At 51.3% G+C, this 22,463-nt stretch overlaps 1 protein-coding gene across 3 annotated transcripts in view; it reads right to left on the bottom strand.

Annotated features, from left to right (window-relative positions):
• mymx (myomixer) overlaps nucleotides 1-22,463 on the bottom strand; it is a 59,827-nt gene that overhangs the window by 8,423 nt on the left and 28,941 nt on the right. For all 3 annotated transcript variants that reach the window (XM_031798843.1, XM_031798844.1, XM_031798845.1), the window contains one exon: nucleotides 21,533-21,751. In XM_031798843.1, coding sequence (XP_031654703.1) covers nucleotides 21,533-21,751 — 219 coding nt within the window. The remainder of the gene's footprint in view (nucleotides 1-21,532; nucleotides 21,752-22,463) is intronic.

Below are 22,463 nucleotides of genomic sequence, written 5' to 3'. Positions count from 1 at the left end.
AGTGATAGTGGGGTGGTCAGTGTAGTGATAGTGGGGTGGTCAGTGTAGTGATAGTGGGGTGGTCAGTGTAGTGATAGTGGGGCTGTCAGTGTAGTGATAGTGGGGTGGTCAGTGTGTAAACTAGGTGAGTAGTGATAGTGGGGTGGTCAGTGTAGTGATAGTGGGGTGGTCAGTGTAGTGATAGTGGGGGTGGTCAGTGTAGTGGTAGTGGGGTGGTCAGTGTAGTGATATTGGGGTGGGTCAGTGTAGTGATAGTGGGGTGGTCAGTGTAGTGATAGTGGGGTGGTCAGTGTAGTGATAGTGGGGTGGTCAGTGTAGTGATAGTGGGGCTGTCAGTGTAGTGATAGTGGGGTGGTCAGTGTGTTAAACTAGGTGAGTAGTGATAGTGGGGTGGTCAGTGTAGTGATAGTGGGGTTGGTCTGTGTAGTGATAGTGGGGTGGTCAGTGTAGTGATAGTGGGGTGGTCAGTGTAGTGATAGTGGGGCTGTCAGTGTAGTGATAGTGGGGTGGTCAATGTGTTTAAACTAGGTGAGTAGTGATAGTGGGGTGGTCAGTGTAGTGATAGTGGGTGGTCAGTGTAGTGATAGTGGGGTGGTCAGTGTAGTGATAGTGGGGTGGTCAGTGTAGTGGTAGTGGGGTGGTCAGTGTAGTGATAGCGGGGTGGTCAGTTAATTGATAGCGGGGTGGTCAGTGTAGTTGATAGCGGGGTGGTCGGTGTAGTGATAGTGGAGTGGTCAGTGTAGTGATAGTGGGGTCATCAGTGTAGTGATAGCGGGGTGGTCAGTGTAGTGATAGTGGGGTGGTCAGTGTAGTGATAGTGGGGTGGTCAGTGTGTTAACTAGGTGGGTAGTGGTGGTGGGGTGGTCAGTGTGTTAAACTAGTTGAGTAGTGATAGTGGGGTGGTCAGTGTAGTGATAGTGGGGTGGTCAGTGTAGTGATAGTGGGGTGGTCAGTGTAGTGATAGTGGGGTGGTCAGTGTAGTGATAGTGGGGTGGTCAGTGTAGTGATAGTGGGGTGGTCAGTGTAGTGATAGTGGGGTGGTCAGTGTAGTGATAGTGGGGTGGTCAGTGTGTTAAACTAGGTGGGTAGTGATAGTGGGGTGGTCAGTGTGTTAAACTAGGTGAGTAGTGATAGTGGGGTGGTCAGTGTAGTGATAGTGGGGTGGTCAGTGTAGTGATAGTGGGGTGGTCAGTGTAGTGGTAGTGGGGTGGTCAGTGTGTTAAACTGGTTGGGTAGTGATAGTGGGGTGGTCAGTGTAGTGATAGTGGGGTGGTCAGTGTAGTGGTAGTGGGGTGGTCAGTGTAGTGATAGTGGGGTGGTCAGTGTAGTGATAGTGGGGTGGTCAGTGTAGTGATAGTGGGGTGGTCAGTGTAGTGATAGTGGGGTGGTCAGTGTAGTGATAGTGGGGTGGTCAGTGTAGTGATAGTGGAGTGGTCAGTGTAGTGATAGTGGGGTGGTCAGTGTAGTGGTAGTGGGGTGGTTAGTGTAGTGATCGTGGGGTGGTCAGTGTGTTAAACTAGGTGGGTAGTGATAGAGTTAATCTGGGTGGGTAGTGATAGTGGGGTGGTCAGTGTAGTGATAGTGGGGTGGTCAGTGTAGTGGTAGTGGGGTGGTCAGTGTGTTAAACTAGGTGGGTAGTGATAGAGTTAATCTGGGTGGGTAGTGATAGTGGGGTGGTCAGTGTAGTGGTAGTGGGGTGGTCAGTGTAGTGATAGTGGGGTGGTCAGTGTGTTAAACTGGGTGGGTAGTGATAGTGGGGTGGTCAGTGTAGTGATAGTGGGGTGGTCAGTGTGTTAAACTAGGTGAGTAGTGATAGTGGGGTGGTCAGTGTAGTGATAGTGGGGTGGTCAGTGTAGTGGCAGTGGGCTGGTCAGTGTGTTAAACTAGGTGGGTAGTGATAGTGGGGTGGTCAGTGTAGTGGTAGTGGGGTGGTCAGTGTAGTGATAGTGGGGTGGTCAGTGTGTTAAACTAGGTGGGTAGTGATAGTGGGGTGGTCAGTGTGTTAAACTAGGTGGGTAGTGATAGTGGGGTAGTCAGTGTGGTGATAGTGGAGTGGTCAGTGTAGTGATAGTGGGGTGGTCAGTGTAGTGATAGTGGGGTGGTCAGTGTGTTAAACTAGGTGGGTAGTGATAGTGGGGTGGTCAGTGTAGTGATAGTGGGGTGGTCAGTGTAGTGATAGCGGGGTGGTCAGTGTAGTGATAGTGGGGTGGTCAGTGTAGTGATAGTGGGGTGGTCAGTGTAGTGATAGTGGGGTGGTCAGTGTAGTGGTAGTGGGGTGGTCAGTGTGTTAAACTAGGTGGGTAGTGATAGTGGGGTGGTCAGTGTAGTGGTAGTGGGGTGGTCAGTGTAGTGATAGTGGGGTGGTCAGTGTGTTAAACTAGGTGGGTAGTGATAGTGGGGTGGTCAGTGTAGTGATAGTGGGGTGGTCAGTGTAGTGATAGCGGGGTGGTCAGTGTAGTGATAGTGGGGTGGTCAGTGTGTTAAACTAGGTGGGTAGTGATAGTGGGGTGGTCAGTGTAGTGATACTGGGGTGGTCAGTGTGTTAAACTAGGTGAGTAGTGATAGTGGGGTGGTCAGTGTAGTGATAGTGGGGTGGTCAGTGTAGTGATAGTGGAGTGGTCAGTGTAGTGGGTAGTGGGGTGGTCAGTGTAGTGATAGCGGGGTGGTCAGTGTAGTGATAGTGGGGTGGTCAGTGTAGTGATAGTGGGGTGGTCAGTGTAGTGATAGTGGGGTGGTCAGTGTAGTGGTAGTGGGGTGGTCAGTGTGTTAAACTAGGTGGGTAGTGATAGTGGGGTGGTCAGTGTAGTGGTAGTGGGGTGGTCAGTGTAGTGGTAGTGGGGTGGTCAGTGTAGTGATAGTGGGGTGGTCAGTGTGTTAAACTAGGTGGGTAGTGATAGTGGGGTGGTCAGTGTAGTGATAGTGGGGTGGTCAGTGTAGTGATAGTGGGGTGGTCAGTGTAGTGATAGCGGGGTGGTCAGTGTAGTGATAGTGGGGTGGTCAGTGTGTTAAACTAGGTGGGTAGTGATAGTGGGGTGGTCAGTGTAGTGATACTGGGGTGGTCAGTGTGTTAAACTAGGTGAGTAGTGATAGTGGGGTGGTCAGTGTAGTGATAGTGGGGTGGTCAGTGTAGTGATAGTGGAGTGGTCAGTGTAGTGGTAGTGGGGTGGTCAGTGTAGTGATAGTGGGGTTGGTCAGTGTAGTGATAGCGGGGTGGTCAGTGTAGTGGATAGTGGGGTGGTCAGTGTAGTGATAGTGGGGTGGTCAGTGTAGTGATAGTGGGGTGGTCAGTGTAGTGATATTGGGGTGGTCAGTGTAGTGATAGTGGGGTGGTCAGTGTAGTGATAGTGGGGTGGTCAGTGTGTTAAACTGGGTGGGTAGTCCATAGTGGGGTGGTCAGTGTAGTGATAGTGGGGTGGTCAGTGTAGTGATAGTGGGGTGGTCAGTGTAGTGGTAGTGGGGTGGTCAGTGTAGTGATAGTGGGGTGGTCAGTGTAGTGATAGTGGGGTGGTCAGTGTAGTGATATTGGGTGGGTCAGTGTAGTGATAGTGGGGGTGGTCAGTGTAGTGATAGTGGGGTGGTCAGTGTAGTGATAGTGGGGTGGTCAGTGTAGTGATAGTGGGGCTGTCAGTGTAGTGATAGTGGGGGTGGTCAGTGTGTTAAACTAGGTGAGTAGTGATAGTGGGGGTGGTCAGTGTAGTGATAGTGGGGTGGTCAGTGTAGTGATAGTGGGGTGGTCAGTGTAGTGGTAGTGGGGTGGTCAGTGTAGTGATAGTGGGGTGGTCAGTGTAGTGATAGTGGGGTGGTCAGTGTAGTGATATTGGGGTGGTCAGTGTAGTGATAGTGGGGTGGTCAGTGTAGTGATAGTGGGGTGGTCAGTGTAGTGATAGTGGGGTGGTCAGTGTAGTGATAGTGGGGCCTGTCAGTGTAGTGGATAGTGGGGTGGTCAGTGTGTTAAACTAGGTGAGTAGTGATAGTGGGGTGGTCAGTGTAGTGATAGTGGGGTGGTCAGTGTAGTGATAGTGGGGTGGTCTGTGTAGTGATAGTGGGGTGGTCAGTGTAGTGATAGTGGGGTGGTCAGTGTAGTGATAGTGGGGCTGTCAGTGTAGTGATAGTGGGGTGGTCAAATGTGTTAACTAGGTGAGTAGTGATAGTGGGGTGGTCAGTGTAGTGATAGTGGGGTGGTCAGTGTAGTGATAGTGGGGGTGGTCAGTGTAGTGATAGTGGGGTGGTCAGTGTAGTGATAGTGGGGTGGTCAGTTGTAGTGATAGCGGGGTGGTCAGTTAATTGATAGCGGGGTGGTCAGTGTAGTGATAGCGGGGTGGGTCGGTGTAGTGATAGTGGGGTGGTCAGTGTAGTGATAGTGGGGTCATCAGTGTAGTGATAGCGGGGTGGTCAGTGTAGTGATAGTGGGGTGGTCAGTGTAGTGATAGTGGGGTGGTCAGTGTGTTAAACAGGTGGGTAGTGATAGTGGGGTGGTCAGTGTGTTAAACTAGGTGAAGTAGTGATAGTGGGGTGGTCAGTGTAGTGATAGTGGGGTGGTCAGTGTAGTGATAGTGGGGTGGTCAGTGTAGTGATAGTGGGGGTGGTCAGTGTAGTGATAGTGGGGTGGTCAGTGTAGTGATGTGGGGTGGTCAGTGTAGTGATAGTGGGGGTGGTCAGTGTGTTAAACTAGGTGGGTAGTGATAGTGGGGTGGTCCAGTGTAGTGATAGTGGGGTGGTCAGTGTAGTGATAGTGGGGTGGTCAGTGTAGTGATAGTGGGGTGGTCAGTGTAGTGGTAGTGGGGTGGTCAGTGTGTTAAACTGGGTGGGTAGTGATAGTGGGGTGGTCAGTGTAGTGATAGTGGGGTGGTCAGTGTAATGGTAGTGGGGTGGTCAGTGTAGTGGTAGTGGGGTGGTCAGTGTAGTGATAGTGGGGGTGGTCAGTGTAGTGATAGTGGGTGGTCAGTGTAGTGATAGTGGGGTGGTCAGTGTAGTGATAGTGGAGTGGTCAGTGTAGTGATAGTGGGGTGGTCAGTGTAGTGGTAGTGGGGTGGTTAGTGTAGTGATCGTGGGGTGGTCAGTGTAGTGATAGTGTAGTGGTAGTGGGGTGGTCAGTGTGTTAAACTAGGTGGGTAGTGATAGAGTTAATCTGGGTGGGTAGTGATAGTGGGGTGGTCAGTGTAGTGATAGTGGGGGTGGTCAGTGTAGTGGTAGTGGGGGTGGTCAGTGTGTTAAACTAGGTGGGTAGTGATAGAGTTAATCTGGGTGGGTAGTGATAGTGGGGTGGTCATGTAGTGGTAGTGGGGTGGTCAGTGTAGTGATAGTGGGGGTGGTCAGTGTGTTAAACTGGGTGGGTAGTGATAGTGGGGTGGTCAGTGTAGTGGTAGTGGGGTGGTCAGTGTGTTAAACTGGGTGGGTAGTGATAGTGGGGTGGTCAGTGTAAGTGATAGTGGGGTGGTCAGTGTAGTGATAGTGGGGTGGTCAGTGTGTTAACTAGGTGGGTAGTGATAGTGGGTGGTCAGTGTAGTGATAGTGGGGTGGTCAGTGTAGTGGCAGTGGGGTGGTCAGTGTGTTAAACTAGGTGGGTAGTGATAGTGGGGGTGGTCAGTGTAGTGGTAGTGGGGTGGTCAGTGTAGTGATAGTGGGGTGGTCAGTGTGTTAAACTAGGTGGGTAGTGATAGTGGGGTAGTCAGTGTGGTGATAGTGGAGTGGTCAGTGTAGTGATAGTGGGGTGGTCAGTGGTAGTGATAGTGGGGTGGTCAGTGTGTTAAACTAGGTGGGTAGTGATAGTGGGGTGGTCAGTGTAAGTGGATAGTGGGGTGGTCAGTGTAGTGATAGCGGGGTGGTCAGTGTAGTGATAGTGGGGTGGTCAGTGTAGTGATAGTGGGGTGGTCAGTGTAAGTGATAGTGGGGTGGTCAGTGTAGTGGTAGTGGGGTGGTCAGTGTAGTGATAGTGGGGTGGTCAGTGTAGTGATAGTGGGGTGGTCAGTGTAGTGATAGTGGGGTGGTCAGTGTAGTGATAGTGGGGTGGTCAGTGTAGTGATAGTGGGGTGGTCAGTGTAGTGATAGTGGAGTGGTCAGTGTAGTGATAGTGGGGTGGTCAGTGTAGTGGTAGTGGGGTGGTTAGTGTAGTGATAGTGGGGTGGTCAGTGTAGTGATAGTGTAGTGGTAGTGGGGTGGTCAGTGTGTTAAACTAGGTGGGTAGTGATAGAGTTAATCTGGGTGGGTAGTGATAGTGGGGTGGTCAGTGTAGTGGTAGTGGGGGTGGTCAGTGTAGTGATAGTGGGGTGGTCAGTGTGTTAAACTGGGTGGGTAGTGATAGTGGGGTGGTCAGTGTAGTGGTAGTGGGGTGGTCAGTGTGTTAAACTGGGTGGGTAGTGATAGTGGGGTGGTCAGTGTAGTGATAGTGGGGTGGTCAGTGTAGTGATAGTGGGGTGGTCAGTGTGTTAAACTAGGTGAGTAGTGATAGTGGGGTGGTCAGTGTAGTGATAGTGGGGTGGTCAGTGTAGTGGTAGTGGGGGTGGTCAGTGTGTAAACTAGGTGGGTAGTGATAGTGGGGTGGTCAGTGTAGTGGTAGTGGGGTGGTCAGTGTAGTGATAGTGGGGTGGTCAGTGTGTTAAACTAGGTGGGTAGTGATAGTGGGGTGGTCAGTGTGTTAAACTAGGTGGGTAGTGATAGTGGGTAGTCAGTGTGGTGATAGTGGAGTGGTAGTGGGGTGGTCAGTGTGTTAAACTAGGTGGGTAGTGATAGTGGGGTGGTCAGTGTAGTGATAGTGGAGTGGTCAGTGTAGTGATAGTGGGGTGGTCAGTGTAGTGATAGTGGGGTGGTCAGTGTGTTAAACTAGGTGGGTAGTGATAGTGGGGTGGTCAGTGTAGTGATAGTGGGGTGGTCAGTGTGTTAAACTAGGTGGGTAGTGATAGTGGGGTGGTCAGTGTAGTGATAGTGGAGTGGTCAGTGTAGTGGTAGTGGGGTGGTCAGTGTAGTGATAGTGGGGTGGTCAGTGTAGTGATAGCGGGGTGGTCAGTGTAGTGATAGAGGAGTGGTCAGTGTAGTGGTAGTGGGGTGGTCAGTGTAGTGATAGTGGGGTGGTCTGTGTAGTGATAGTGGGGTGGTCAGTGTAGTGATAGTGGGTGGTCAGTGTAGTGATAGTGGGGCTGTCAGTGTAGCGATAGTGGGGTGGTCAGTGTGTTAAACTAGGTGAGTAGTGATAGTGGGGTGGTCAGTGTAGTGATAGTGGGGTGGTCAGTGTAGTGATAGTGGGGTGGTCTGTGTAGTGATAGTGGGGTGGTCAGTGTAGTGATAGTGGGGTGGTCAGTGTAGTGATAGTGGGGTGGTCAGTGTAGTGATAGTGGGGCTGTCAGTGTAGTGATAGTGGGGTGGTCAATGTGTTAAACTAGGTGAGTGGTGATAGTGGGGTGGTCAGTGTAGTGATAGTGGGGTGGTCAGTGTAGTGATAGTGGGGTGGTCAGTGTAGTGATAGTGGGGTGGTCAGTGTAGTGATAGTGGGGTGGTCAGTGTAGTGATAGCGGGGTGGTCAGTGTAGTGATAGCGGGGTGGTCAGTGTAGTGATAGTGGGGTGGTCAGTGTAGTGATAGTGGGGTCGTCAGTGTAGTGATAGCGGGGTGGTCAGTGTAGTGATAGTGGGGTGGTCAGTGTGTTAAACTAGGTGGGTAGTGATAGTGGGGTGGTCAGTGTGTTAAACTAGGTGGGTAGTGATAGTGGGGTGGTCAGTGTAGTGATGGTGGGGTGGTCAGTGTGTTAAACTAGGTGAGTAGTGATAGTGGGGTGGTCAGTGTAGTGATAGTGGGGTGGTCAGTGTAGTGATAGTGGGGTGGTCAGTGTAGTGATAGTGGGGTGGTCAGTGTAGTGGTAGTGGGGTGGTCAGTGTAGTGATAGTGGGGTGGTCAGTGTAGTGATAGTGGGGTGGTCAGTGTAGTGATAGTGGGGTGGTCAGTGTGTTAAACTGGGTGGGTAGTGATAGTGGGGTGGTCAGTGTAGTGATAGTGGGGTGGTCAGTGTAGTGATAGTGGGGTGGTCAGTGTAGTGGTAGTGGGGTGGTCAGTGTAGTGATAGTGGGGTGGTCAGTGTAGTGATAGTGGGGTGGTCAGTGTAGTGATAGTGGGGTGGTCAGTGTAGTGATAGTGGGGTGGTCAGTGTAGTGATAGCGGGGTGGTCAGTGTAGTGATAGTGGGTGTGTCAGTGTAGTGATAGTGGGGCTGTCAGTGTAGTGATAGTGGGGTGGTCAATGTGTTAAACTAGGTGGGTAGTGATAGTGGGGTGGTCAGTGTGTTAAACTGGGTGGGGTAGTGATAGTGGGGTGGTCAGTGTAGTGATAGTGGGGTGGTCAGTGTAGTGATTGTGGGATGGTCAGTGTAGTGATAGTGGGGTGGTCAGTGTGTTAAACTAGGTGGGTAGTGATAGTGGGGTGGTCAGGTATTAGGTGGCAGGTATTAGTGAGGTGAGGGGAACTAGGTGGGTAGTGATAGTGGGGTGGTCAGGTATTAGGTGGCAGGTATTAGTGAGTTGAGGGGAACTAGGTGGGTAGTGATAGTGGGGTGGTCAGGTATTAGTGAGTTGAGGGGAACTAGGTGGGTAGTGATAGTGGGGTGGTCAGTGTAGTGATAGTGGAGTGGTCAGTGTAGTGATAGTGGGGTGGTCAGTGTAGTGGTAGTGGGGTGGTCAGTGTGTTAAACTAGGTGGGTAGTGATAGTGGGGTGGTCAGTGTAGTGGTAGTGGGGTGGTCAGTGTAGTGATAGTGGGGTGGTCAGTGTGTTAAACTAGGTGGGTAGTGATAGTGGGGTGGTCAGTGTAGTGATAGTGGGGTGGTCAGTGTAGTGATAGCGGGGTGGTCAGTGTAGTGATAGTGGGGTGGTCAGTGTGTTAAACTAGGTGGGTAGTGATAGTGGGGTGGTCAGTGTAGTGATACTGGGGTGGTCAGTGTGTTAAACTAGGGTGAGTAGTGATAGTGGGGTGGTCAGTGTAGTGATAGTGGGGTGGTCAGTGTAGTGATAGTGGAGTGGTCAGTGTAGTGGTAGTGGGGTGGTCAGTGTAGTGATAGTGGGGTTGGTCAGTGTAGTGATAGCGGGGTGGTCAGTGTAGTGATAGTGGGGTGGTCAGTGTAGTGATAGTGGGGTGGTCAGTGTAGTGATAGTGGGGTGGTCTGTGTAGTGATAGTGGGGTGGTCAGTGTAGTGATAGTGGGGTGGTCAGTGTAGTGATAGTGGGGTGGTGTCAGTGTAGTGATAGTGGGGTGGTCAGTGTAGTGATAGCGGGGTGGTCAGTGTAGTGATAGTGGGGCTGTCAGTGTAGTGATAGTGGGGTGGTCAATGTGTTTAAACTAGGTGGGTAGTGATAGTGGGGTGGTCAGTGTGTTAACTGGGTGGGTAGTGATAGTGGGGTGGTCAGTGTAGTGATAGTGGGGTGGTCAGTGTAGTGATTGTGGGATGGTCAGTGTAGTGATAGTGGGGTGGTCAGTGTGTTAAACTAGGTGGGTAGTGATAGTGGGGTGGTCAGGTATTAGGGTGGCAGGTATTAGTGAGGTGAGGGGAACTAGGTGGGTAGTGATAGTGGGGTGGTCAGTATTAGGTGCAGGTATTAGTGAGTTGAGGGGAACTAGGTGGGTAGTGATAGTGGGGTGGTCAGTGTATTAGTGAGTTGAGGGGAACTAGGTGGGTAGTGATAGTGGGGTGGTCAGTGTAGTGATAGTGGAGTGGTCAGTGTAGTGATAGTGGGGTGGTCAGTGTAGTGATAGTGGGGTGGTCAGTGTGTTAAACTAGGTGGGTAGTGATAGTGGGGTGGTCAGTGTAGTGGTAGTGGGGTGGTCAGTGTAGTGATAGTGGGGTGGTCAGTGTGTTAAACTAGGTGGGTAGTGATAGTGGGGTGGTCAGTGTGTTAAACTAGGTGGTCAGTAGTGATAGTGGGGTGGTCAGTGTAGTGATAGTGGAGTGGTCAGTGTAGTGGTAGTGGGGTGGTCAGTGTAGTGATAGTGGGGTGGTCAGTGTAGTGATAGCGGGGTGGTCAGTGTAGTGATAGAGGAGTGGTCAGTGTAGTGATAGTGGGGTGGTCAGTGTGTAGTGATAGTGGGGTGGTCTGTGTAGGTGATAGTGATAGGGGGTGGTCAGTGTAGTGATAGTGGGGGTCAGTGTAGTGATAGTGGGGTGTGTCAGTGTAGTGATAGTGGGGTGGTCAGTGTGTTAAACTAGGTGAGTAGTGATAGTGGGGTGGTCAGTGTAGTGATAGTGGGGTGGTCAGTGTGTGATAGTGGGTGGTCTGTGTAGTGATAGTGGGGTGGTCAGTGTAGTGATAGTGGGGTGGTCAGTGTAGTGATAGTGGGGTGGTCAGTGTAGTGATAGTGGGGTGGTCAGTGTAGTGGTAGTGGGGTGGTCAGTGTGTTAAACTGGTGGGTAGTGATAGTGGGGTGGTCAGTGTAGTGATAGTGGGGTGGTCAGTGTAATGGTAGTGGGGTGGTCAGTGTAGTGATAGTGGGGTGGTCAGTGTAGTGATAGTGGGGTGGTCAGTGTAGTGATAGTGGGGTGGTCAGTGTAGTGATAGTGGGGTGGTCAGTGTAGTGATAGTGGAGTGGTCAGTGTAGTGATAGTGGGGTGGTCAGTGTAGTGGTAGTGGGGTGGTTAGTGTAGTGATCGTGGGGTGGTCAGTGTAGTGATAGTGTAGTGGTAGTGGGGTGGTCAGTGTGTTAAACTAGGTGGGTAGTGATAGAGTTAATCTGGGTGGGTAGTGATAGTGGGGTGGTCAGTGTAGTGATAGTGGGGTGGTCAGTGTAGTGGTAGTGGGGTGGTCAGTGTGTTAAACTAGGTGGGTAGTGATAGAGTTAATCTGGGTGGGTAGTGATAGTGGGGTGGTCAGTGTAGTGGTAGTGGGGTGGTCAGTGTAGTGATAGTGGGGTGGTCAGTGTGTGTTAAACTGGGTGGGTAGTGATAGTGGGGTGGTCAGTGTAGTGGTAGTGGGGTGGTCAGTGTGTTAAACTGGGTGGGTAGTGATAGTGGGGTGGTCAGTGTAGTGATAGTGGGGTGGTCAGTGTAGTGATAGTGGTAGTGGGGTTGTCAGTGTGTTAAACTATGTGTAGTGATAGTGGGTGGTCAGTGTAGTGATAGTGGGGTGGTCAGTGTAGTGGCAGTGGGGTGGTCAGTGTGTTAAACTAGGTGGGTAGTGATAGTGGGGTGGTCAGTGTAGTGGTAGTGGGGGTGGTCAGTGTAGTGATAGTGGGGTGGTCAGTGTGTTAAACTAGGTGGGTAGTGATAGTGGGGTAGTCAGTGTGGTGATAGTGGAGTGGTCAGTGTAGTGATAGTGGGGTGGTCAGTGTAGTGATAGTGGGGTGGTCAGTGTGTTTAAACTAGGTGGGTAGTGATAGTGGGGTGGTCAGTGTAGTGATAGTGGGGTGGTCAGTGTAGTGATAGCGGGGTGGTCAGTGTAGTGATAGTGGGGTGGTCAGTGTAGTGATAGTGGGGTGGTCAGTGTAGTGATAGTGGGGTGGTCAGTGTAGTGGTAGTGGGGTGGTCAGTGTAGTGATAGTGGGGTGGTCAGTGTAGTGATAGTGGGGTGGTCAGTGTAGTGATAGTGGGGTGGTCAGTGTAGTGATAGTGGGGTGGTCAGTGTAGTGATAGTGGGGTGGTCAGTGTAGTGATAGTGGAGTGGTCAGTGTAGTGATAGTGGGGTGGTCAGTGTAGTGGTAGTGGGGTGGTTAGTGTAGTGATAGTGGGGTGGTCAGTGTAGTGATAGTGTAGTGGCTAGTGGGGTGGTCAGTGTGTTAAACTAGGTGGGTAGTGATAGAGTTAATCTGGGTGGGTAGGTGATAGTGGGGTGGTCAGTGTAGTGGTAGTGGTGGTGGTCAGTGTTAGTGATAGTGGGGTGGTCAGTGTGTTAAACTGGGTGGGTAGTGATAGTGGGGTGGTCAGTGTAGTGGTAGTGGGGTGGTCAGTGTGTTATAAACTGGGTGGGGTAGTGATAGTGGGGTGTCAGTGTAGTGATAGTGGGGTGGTCAGTGTAGTGATAGTGGGGTGGTCAGTGTGTTAAACTAGGTGAGTAGTGATAGTGGGGTGGTCAGTGTAGTGAATAGTGGGGTGGTCAGTGTAGTGGTTAGTGGGGTGGTCAGTGTGTTAAACTAGGGGGGTAGTGATAGTGGGGTGGTCAGTGTAGTGGTAGTGGGGTGGTCAGTGTAGTGATAGTGGGGTGGTCAGTGTGTTAAACTAGGTGGGTAGTGATAGTGGGGTGGTCAGTGTGTTAAACTAGGTGGGTAGTGATAGTGGGTAGTCAGTGTGGTGATAGTGGAGTGGTAAGTGGGGTGGTCAGTGTGTTAAACTAGGTGGGTAGTGATAGTGGGGTGGTCAGTGTAGTGATAGTGGAGTGGTCAGTGTATGATAGTGGGGTGGTCAGTGTAGTGATAGTGGGGTGGTCAGTGTGTTAAACTAGGTGGGTAGTGAAGTGGGGTGGTCAGTGTAGTGATAGTGGGGTGGTCAGTGTGTTAAACTAGGTGGGTAGTGATTAGTGGGGTGGTTCAGTGTAGTGATAGTGGAGTGGTCAGTGTAGTGGTAGTGGGGTGGTCAGTGTAGTGATAGTGGGGTGGTCAGTGTAGTGATAGCGGGGGGTCAGTGTAGTGATAGAGGAGTGGTCAGTGTAGTGGTAGTGGGTGGTCAGTGTAGTGATAGTGGGGTGGTCTGTGTAGTGATAGTGGGTGTGGTCAGTGTAGTGATAGTGGGTGGTCAGTGTAGTGATAGTGGGGCTGTCAGTGTAGCGATAGTGGGGTGGTCAGTGTGTTAAACTAGGTGAGTAGTGATAGTGGGGTGGTCAGTGTAGTGATAGTGGGGTGGTCAGTGTAGTGATAGTGGGGTGGTCTGTGTAGTGATAGTGGGGTGGTCAGTGTAGTGATAGTGGGGTGGTCAGTGTAGTGATAGTGGGGTGGTCAGTGTAGTGATAGTGGGGCTGTCAGTGTAGTGATAGTGGGGTGGTCAATGTGTTAAACTAGGTGAGTGGTGATAGTGGGGTGGTCAGTGTAGTGATAGTGGGGTGGTCAGTGTAGTGATAGTGGGGTGGTCAGTGTAGTGATAGTGGGGGTGGTCAGTGTAGTGATAGTGGGGTGGTCAGTGTAGTGATAGCGGGGTGGTCAGTGTAGTGATAGCGGGGTGGTCAGTGTAGTGATAGTGGGGTGGTCAGTGTAGTGATAGTGGGGTCGTCAGTGTAGTGATAGCGGGGTGGTCAGTGTAGTGATAGTGGGGTGGTCAGTGTGTTAAACTAGGTGGGTAGTGATAGTGGGGTGGTCAGTGTGTTTAAACTAGGTGGGTAGTGATAGTGGGGTGGTCAGTGTAGTGATGGTGGGGTGGTCAGTGTGTTAAACTAGGTGAGTAGTGATAGTGGGGTGGTCAGTGTAGTGATAGTGGGGGTGGTCAGTGTAGTGATAGTGGGGTGTCATGTAGTGATAGTGGGGTGGTCAGTGTAGTGGTAGTGGGGTGGTCAGTGTAGTGATAGTGGGGTGGTCAGTGTAGTGATAGTGGGGTGGTCAGTGTAGTGATAGTGGGGTGGTCAGTGTGTTAAACTGGGTGGGTAGTGATAGTGGGGTGGTCAGTGTAGTGATAGTGGGGTGGTCAGTGTAGTTGATAGTGGGGTGGTCAGTGTAGTGGTAGTGGGGTGGTCAGTGTAGTGATAGTGGGGTGGTCAGTGTAGTGATAGTGGGGTGGTCAGTGTAGTGATAGTGGGGTGGTCAGTGTAGTGATAGTGGGGTGGTCAGTGTAGTGATAGCGGGGTGGTCAGTGTAGTGATAGTGGGGTGGTCAGTGTAGTGATAGTGGGGCTGTCAGTGTAGTGATAGTGGGGTGGTCAATGTGTTTAAACTAGGTGGGTAGTGATAGTGGGGTGGTCAGTGTGTTTAAACTGGGTGGGTAGTGATAGTGGGGTGGTCAGTGTAGTGATAGTGGGGTGGTCAGTGTAGTGATTGTGGGATGGTCAGTGTAGTGATAGTGGGGTTGGTCAGTGTGTTAAACTAGGTGGGTAGTGATAGTGGGGTGGTCAGGTATTAGGTGGCAGGTATTAGTGAGGTGAGGGGAACTAGGTGGGTAGTGATAGTGGGGTGGTCAGGTATTAGGTGGCAGGTATTAGTGAGTTGAGGGGAACTAGGTGGGTAGTGATAGTGGGGGTGGTCAGGTATTAGTGAGTTGAGGGGAACTAGGTGGGTAGTGATAGTGGGGTGGTCAGTGTAGTGATAGTGGAGTGGTCAGTGTAGTGATAGTGGGGTGGTCAGTGTAGTGGTAGTGGGGTGGTCAGTGTGTTAAACTAGGTGGGTAGTGATAGTGGGGTGGTCAGTGTAGTGGTAGTGGGGTGGTCAGTGTAGTGATAGTGGGGTGGTCAGTGTGTTAAACTAGGTGGGTAGTGATAGTGGGGGTGGTCAGTGTAGTGATAGTGGGGTGGTCAGTGTAGTGATAGCGGGGTGGTCAGTGTAGTGATAGTGGGGTGGTCAGTGTGTTAAACTAGGTGGGTAGTGATAGTGGGGTGGTCAGTGTAGTGATACTGGGGTGGTCAGTGTGTTAAAACTAGGTGAGTAGTGATAGTGGGGTGGTCAGTGTAGTGATAGTGGGGTGGTCAGTGTAGTGATAGTGGAGTGGTCAGTGTAGTGGTAGTGGGGTGGTCAGTGTAGTGATAGTGGGGTTGGTCAGTGTAGTGATAGCGGGGTGGTCAGTGTAGTGATAGTGGGGTGGTCAGTGTAGTGATAGTGGGGTGGTCAGTGTAGTGATAGTGGGGTGGTCTGTGTAGTGATAGTGGGGTGGTCAGTGTAGTGATAGTGGGGTGGTCAGTGTAGTGATAGTGGGGTGGTCAGTGTAGTGATAGTGGGGTGGTCAGTGTAGTGATAGCGGGGTGGTCAGTGTAGTGATAGTGGGGCTGTCAGTGTAGTGATAGTGGGGTGGTCAATGTGTTAAACTAGGTGGGTAGTGATAGTGGGTGGGTCAGTGTGTTAAACTGGGTGGGTAGTGATAGTGGGGTGGTCAGTGTAGTGATAGTGGGGTGGTCAGTGTAGTGATTGTGGGATGGTCAGTGTAGTGATAGTGGGGTGGTCAGTGTGTTAAACTAGGTGGGTAGTGATAGTGGGGTGGTCAGGTATTAGGTGGCAGGTATTAGTGAGGTGAGGGGAACTAGGTGGGTAGTGATAGTGGGGTGGTCAGGTATTAGGTGGCAGGTATTAGTGAGTTGAGGGGAACTAGGTGGGTAGTGATAGTGGGGTGGTCAGGTATTAGTGAGTTGAGGGGAACTAGGTGGGTAGTGATAGTGGGGTGGGTCCAGTGGTAGTGATAGTGGAGTGGTCAGTGTAGTGATAGTGGGGTGGTCAGTGTAGTGGTAGTGGGGGTGCAGTGTGTTAACTAGGTGGGTAGTGATAGTGGGGTGGTCAGTGTAGTGGTAGTGGGGTGGTCAGTGTAGTGATAGTGGGGTGGTCAGTGTGTTAAAACTAGGTGGGTAGTGATAGTGGGTGGTCAGTGTGGTTAAACTAGGTGGGTAGTGATAGTGGGGTGGTCAGTGTAGTGATAGTGGAGTGGTCAGTGTAGTGGTAGTGGGGTGGTCAGTGTAGTGTAGTGGGGTGGTCAGTGTAGTGATAGGCGGGGTGGTCAGTGTAGTGATAGAGGAGTGGTCAGTGTAGTGGTAGTGGGGTGGTCAGTGTAGTGATAGTGGGGTGGTCTGTGTAGTGATAGTGGGGGTGGTCAGTGTAGTGATAGTGGGTGGTCAGTGTAGTGATAGTGGAGGCTGTCAGTGTAGTGATAGTGGGGTGGTCAGTGTGTTTAAACTAGGTGAGTAGTGATAGTGGGGTGGTCAGTGTAGTGATAGTGGGGTGGTCAGTGTAGTGATAGTGGGGTGGTCTGTGTAGTGATAGTGGGGTGGTCAGTGTAGTGATAGTGGGGTGGTCAGTGTAGTGATAGTGGGGTGGTCAGTGTAGTGATAGTGGGGCTGTCAGTGTAGTGATAGTGGGGTGGTCAATGTGTTAAACTAGGTGAGTGGTGATAGTGGGGTGGTCAGTGTAGTGATAGTGGGGTGGTCAGTGTAGTGATAGTGGGGTGGTCAGTGTAGTGATAGTGGGGTGGTCAGTGTAGTGATAGTGGGGTGGTCAGTGTAGTGATAGCGGGGTGGTCAGTGTAGTGATAGCGGGGTGGTCAGTGTAGTGATAGTGGGGTGGGTCAGTGTAGTGATAGTGGGGGTCGTCAGTGTAGTGATAGCGGGGTGGTCAGTGTAGTGATAGTGGGGTGGTCAGTGTAGTGATAGTGGGGTGGTCAGTGTGTTAAACTAGGTGGGTAGGTGATAGTGGGGTGGTCAGTGTGTTAAACTAGGTGGGTAGTGATAGTGGGGTGGTCAGTGTAGTGATGGTGGGGTGGTCAGTGTGTTAAACTAGGTGAGTAGTGATAGTGGGGTGGTCAGTGTAGTGATAGTGGGGTAGTCAGTGTAGTGATAGTGGGGTGGTCAGTGTAGTGATAGTGGGGTGGTCAGTGTAGTGGTAGTGGGGTGGTCAGTGTAGTGATAGTGGGGGTGGTCAGTGTAGTGATAGTGGGGTGGTCAGTGTAGTGATAGTGGGGTGGTCAGTGTGTTAAACTGGGTGGGTAGTGATAGTGGGGTGGTCAGTGTAGTGATAGTGGGGTGGTCAGTGTAGTGATAGTGGGGGTGGTCAGTGTAGTGGTAGTGGGGTGGTCAGTGTAGTGATAGTGGGGTGGTCAGTGTAGTGATAGTGGGGTGGTCAGTGTAGTGATAGTGGGGTGGTCAGTGTAGTGATAGTGGGGTGGTCAGTGTAGTGATAGCGGGGTGGTCAGTGTAGTGATAGCGGGGTGGTTCAGTGTAGTGATAGTGGGGCTGTCAGTGTAGTGATAGTGGGGGTGGTCAATGTGTTAAACTAGGTGGGTAGTGATAGTGGGGTGGTCAGTGTGTTAAACTGGGTGGGTAGTGATAGTGGGGTGGTCAGTGTAGTGATAGTGGGGTGGTCAGTGTAGTGATTGTGGGATGGTCAGTGTAGTGATAGTGGGGTGGTCAGTGTGTTAAACTAGGTGGGTAGTGATAGTGGGGGTGGTCAGGTATTAGGTGGCAGGTATTAGTGAGGTGAGGGGAACTAGGTGGGTAGTGATAGTGGGGGTGGTCAGGTATTAGGTGGCAGGTATTAGTGAGTTGAGGGAACTAGGTGGGTAGTGATAGTGGGGGTGGTCAGGTATTAGTGAGTTGAGGGGAACTAGGTGGGTAGTGATAGTGGGGTGGTCAGTGTAGTGATAGTGGAGTGGTCAGTGTAGTGATAGTGGGGGTGGTCAGTGTAGTGGTAGTGGGGTGGTCAGTGTGTTAAACTAGGTGGGTAGTGATAGTGGGGTGGTCAGTGTAGTGATACTGGGGTGGTCAGTGTGTTAATCTAGGTGGGTAGTGATAGTGGGGTGGTCAGGTATTAGGTGGCAGGTATTAGTGAGGTGAGGGGAACTAGGTGGGTAGTGATAGTGGGGTGGTCAGGTATTAGGTGGCAGGGTATTAGTGAGTTGAGGGGAACTAGGTGGGTAGTGATAGTGGGGTGGTCAGGTATTAGTGAGTTGAGGGGAACTAGGTGGGTAGTGATAGTGGGGTGGTCAGTGTAGTGATAGTGGAGTGGTCAGTGTAGTGATAGTGGGGTGGTCAGTGTAGTGGTAGTGGGGTGGTCAGTGTGTTAAACTAGGTGGGTAGTGATAGTGGGGTGGTCAGTGTAGTGGTAGTGGGGTGGTCAGTGTAGTGATAGTGGGGTGGTCAGTGTGTTAAACTAGGTGGGTAGTGATAGTGGGGTGGTCAGTGTAGTGATAGTGGGGTGGTCAGTGTAGTGATAGCGGGGTGGTCAGTGTAGTGATAGTGGGGTGGTCAGTGTGTTAAACTAGGTGGGTAGTGATAGTGGGGTGGTCAGTGTAGTGATACTGGGGTGGTCAGTGTGTTAATCTAGGTGAGTAGTGATAGTGGGGTGGTCAGTGTAGTGATAGTGGGGTGGTCAGTGTAGTGATAGTGGAGTGGTCAGTGTAGTGGTAGTGGGGTGGTCAGTGTAGTGATAGTGGGGTTGGTCAGTGTAGTGATAGCGGGGTGGTCAGTGTAGTGATAGTGGGGTGGTCAGTGTAGTGATAGTGGGGTGGTCAGTGTAGTGATAGTGGGGTCGTCTGTGTAGTGATAGTGGGGTGGTCAGTGTAGTGATAGTGGGGTGGTCAGTGTAGTGATAGTGGGGTGGTCAGTGTAGTGATAGTGGGGTGGTCAGTGTAGTGATAGCGGGGTGGTCAGTGTAGTGATAGTGGGGTGGTCAGTGTAGTGATAGTGGGGCTGTCAGTGTAGTGATAGTGGGGTGGTCAATGTGTTAAACTAGGTGGGTAGTGATAGTGGGGTGGTCAGTGTGTTAAACTGGGTGGGTAGTGATAGTGGGGTGGTCAGTGTAGTGATAGTGGGGTGGTCAGTGTAGTGATTGTGGGATGGTCAGTGTAGTGATAGTGGGGTGGTCAGTGTGTTAAACTAGGTGGGTAGTGATAGTGGGGTGGTCAGGTATTAGGTGGCAGGTATTAGTGAGGTGAGGGGAACTAGGTGGGTAGTGATAGTGGGGTGGTCAGGTATTAGGTGGCAGGTATTAGTGAGTTGAGGGGAACTAGGTGGGTAGTGATAGTGGGGGTGGTCAGGTATTAGTGAGTTGAGGGGAACTAGGTGGGTAGTGATAGTGGGGTGGTCAGTGTAGTGATAGTGGAGTGGTCAGTGTAGTGATAGTGGGGTGGTCAGTGTAGTGGTAGTGGGGTGGTCAGTGTGTTAAACTAGGTGGGTAGTGATAGTGGGGTGGTCAGTGTAGTGGTAGTGGGGTGGTCAGTGTAGTGATAGTGGGGTGGTCAGTGTGTTAAACTAGGTGGGTAGTGATAGTGGGGTGGTCAGTGTAGTGATAGTGGGGTGGTCAGTGTAGTGATAGCGGGTGGTCAGTGTAGTGATAGTGGGGTGGTCAGTGTGTTAAACTAGGTGGGTAGTGATAGTGGGGTGGTCAGTGTAGTGATAGTGGGGTGGTCAGTGTAGTGATAGTGGAGTGGTCAGTGTAGTGGTAGTGGGGTGGTCAGTGTAGTGATAGTGGGGTTGGTCAGTGTAGTGATAGCGGGGTGGTCAGTGTAGTGATAGTGGGGTGGTCAGTGTAGTGATAGTGGGGTGGTCAGTGTAGTGATAGTGGGGTGGTCTGTGTAGTGATTGTGGGGTGGTCAGTGTAGTGATAGTGGGTGGTCAGTGTAGTGATAGTGGGGTGGTCAGTGTAGTGATAGTGGGGTGGTCAGTGTAGTGATAGTGGGGTGGTCAGTGTGTTAAACTGGGTGGGTAGTGATAGTGGGGTGGTCAGTGTAGTGATAGTGGGGTGGTCAGTGTAGTGATAGTGGGGTGGTCAGTGTAGTGGTAGTGGGGTGGTCAGTGTAGTGATAGTGGGGCTGTCAGTGTAGTGATAGTGGGGTGGTCAGTGTGTTAAACTAGGTGAGTAGTGATAGTGGGGTGGTCAGTGTAGTCATAGTGGGGTGGTCAGTGTAGTCATAGTGGGGTGGTCAGTGTAGTGATATTGGGGTGGTCAGTGTAGTGATAGTGGGGCTGTCAGTGTAGTGATAGTGGGGTGGTCAGTGTAGTGATAGTGGGGTGGTCAGTGTAGTGATAGTGGGGTGGTCAGTGTAGTGATAGTGGGGTGGTCAGTGTAGTGGTAGTGGGGTGGTCAGTGTAGTGATAGTGGGGCTGTCAGTGTAGTGATAGTGGGGTGGTCAGTGTGTTAAACTAGGTGAGTAGTGATAGTGGGGTGGTCAGTGTAGTGATAGTGGGGTGGTCAGTGTAGTGATAGTGGGGTGGTCTGTGTAGTGATAGTGGGGTGGTCAGTGTAGTGATAGTGGGGTGGTCAGTGTAGTGATAGTGGGGGCTGTCAGTGTAGTGATAGTGGGGTGGTCAGTGTAGTGATAGTGGGGTGGTCAGTGTAGTGATATTGGGGTGGTCAGTGTAGTGATAGTGGGGTGGTCAGTGTAGTGATAGTGGGGTGGTCAGTGTGTTAAACTAGGTGAGTAGTGATAGTGGGGGTGGTCAGTGTAGTGATAGTGGGGTGGTCAGTGTAGTGATAGTGGGGTGGTCTGTGTAGTGATAGTGGGGTGGTCAGTGTAGTGATAGTGGGGTGGTCAGTGTAGTGATAGTGGGGCTGTCAGTGTAGTGATAGTGGGGTGGTCAATGTGTTAAACTAGGTGAGTAGTGATAGTGGGGTGGTCAGTGTAGTGATAGTGGGGTGGTCAGTGTAGTGATAGTGGGGGTGGTCAGTGTAGTGATAGTGGGGTGGTCAGTGTAGTGATAGTGGGGTGGTCAGTGTAGTGATAGCGGGGTGGTCAGTTAATTGATAGCGGGGTGGTCAGTGTAGTGATAGCGGGGTGGTCAGTGTAGTGATAGTGGGGTGGTCAGTGTAGTGATAGTGGGGTCATCAGTGTAGTGATAGCGGGGTGGTCAGTGTAGTGATAGTGGGGTGGTCAGTGTAGTGATAGTGGGGTGGTCAGTGTGTTAAACTAGGTGGGTAGTGATAGTGGGGTGGTCAGTGTGTTAAACTAGGTGAGTAGTGATAGTGGGGTGGTCAGTGTAGTGATAGTGGGGTGGTCAGTGTAGTGATAGTGGGGTGGTCAGTGTAGTGATAGTGGGGTGGTCAGTGTAGTGATAGTGGGGTGGTCAGTGTAGTGATAGTGGGGTGGTCAGTGTAGTGATAGTGGGGTGGTCAGTGTAGTGATAGTGGGGTGGTCAGTGTGTTAAACTAGGTGAGTAGTGATAGTGGGGTGGTCAGTGTAGTGATAGTGGGGTGGTCAGTGTAGTGATAGTGGGGTGGTCAGTGTAGTGATAGTGGGGTGGTCAGTGTAGTGGTAGTGGGGTGGTCAGTGTGTTAAACTGGGTGGGTAGTGATAGTGGGGTGGTCAGTGTAGTGATAGTGGGGTGGTCAGTGTAGTGGTAGTGGGGTGGTCAGTGTAGTGATAGTGGGTTGGTCAGTGTAGTGATAGTGGGGTGGTCAGTGTAGTGGTAGTGGGGTGGTCAGTGTAGTGATAGTGGGGTGGTCAGTGTAGTGATAGTGGGGTGGTCAGTGTAGTGATAGCGGGGTGGTCAGTGTAGTGATAGTGGGGTGGTCATTGTAGTGATAGTGGGGTGGTCAGTGTAGTGATAGTGGGGCTGTCAGTGTAGTGATAGTGGGGGTGGTCAATGTGTTAAACTAGGTGGGTAGTGATAGTGGGGTGGTCAGTGTGTTAAACTGGGTGGGTAGTGATAGTGGGGTGGTCAGTGTAGTGATAGTGGGGTGGTCAGTGTAGTGATTGTGGGATGGTCAGTGTAGTGATTGTGGGATGGTCAGTGTAGTGATAGTGGGGTGGTCAGTGTGTTAAACTAGGTGGGTAGTGATAGTGGGGTGGTCAGGTATTAGGTGGCAGGTATTAGTGAGTTGAGGGGAACTAGGTGGGTAGTGATAGTGGGGTGGTCAGGTATTAGTGAGGTGAGGGGAACTAGGTGGGTAGTGATAGTGGGGTGGTCAGGTATTAGTGAGGTGAGGGGAACTTGCATTAGTGTCTGTGATGTGTTACTTACCTGAGGTAAATGAGTGACACTTGTTCACTTGACTGAGCCAGTCCTGACCACCTCTATAGACAGAGGAGAAAGGAGGAGAGACAGAGGAGTGGATCGAGAATGGAGGGATGGAGGAGGAGTTGTGGAGGGAGAAAGGAGAGATGGAGGAGTGCAAGGAGGAAGGACTGTTCTCCCTGTATCTACCACACAGTTTCTGTCTCAGGGAGTCATAGTTATCTTCTAGAGAGTGTGAGAGATAGAGAGAGACAGAGGGGGGAGAGAGAGAGAGACAGGGGGGATAGAGAGAGTGTGGAACAGAGAGAGAGAGGCAGCGGAATGGGGGGGAGAGAAAAGGAGAGCGATCGGAGAGAGGGGGGAGGGGGGAACAGGCGAGAGAGATTGGGGGAGGGAGCGAGACAGAGAGGAGAGAGAAGTGGGAGGGGGACAGAGGGAGGAGAGGGAGGGGGAGCGATGGATGGTGAGAGAGAGAGAGGGGGGGAGAGAAAATTAAAAATGTTGTCACAATTTGTACTGAAGCCACAAAACATCCCTGCAATTCAAAGCAGTGGAAACCCAAGAGCTGAACCCTGAAAAGAGTCCTGAATGTCAGCTATAAAACAGAGACGGATCCTGACCAAGCTCAGCGACCACCAATGGGATAAAAAGGGAGACGCAAAAAGACATGGCTAACCAAAGAGGAGCGTCTTTGTGGTCACTGCAACACAGGGGATAACATTTTTTAAAAACAAAATGTTAAAATTCAGCTAGAGCGAGAGCCCCAGCCTCATATGGACACATTGATACACCATGATCCATTGGAGGCTACAGACATGAGAGCATAGAACTCAGAGATAACCTATAGACCAATGTAGCAGTAGTTCTATAACTCAGAGATAACCTATAGACCAATGTAGCAGTAGTTCTATAACTCAGAGATAACCTATAGACCAAT

This window comes from Oncorhynchus kisutch, linkage group LG20 (genome assembly GCF_002021735.2).
Source record: "Oncorhynchus kisutch isolate 150728-3 linkage group LG20, Okis_V2, whole genome shotgun sequence".
In the NCBI taxonomy this organism is placed as follows: Eukaryota; Metazoa; Chordata; class Actinopteri; order Salmoniformes; family Salmonidae; genus Oncorhynchus; species Oncorhynchus kisutch.
The sequence above is the reverse complement of the archived record's forward strand: the minus strand, read 5'-3'. Positions and strand labels throughout refer to the sequence as shown.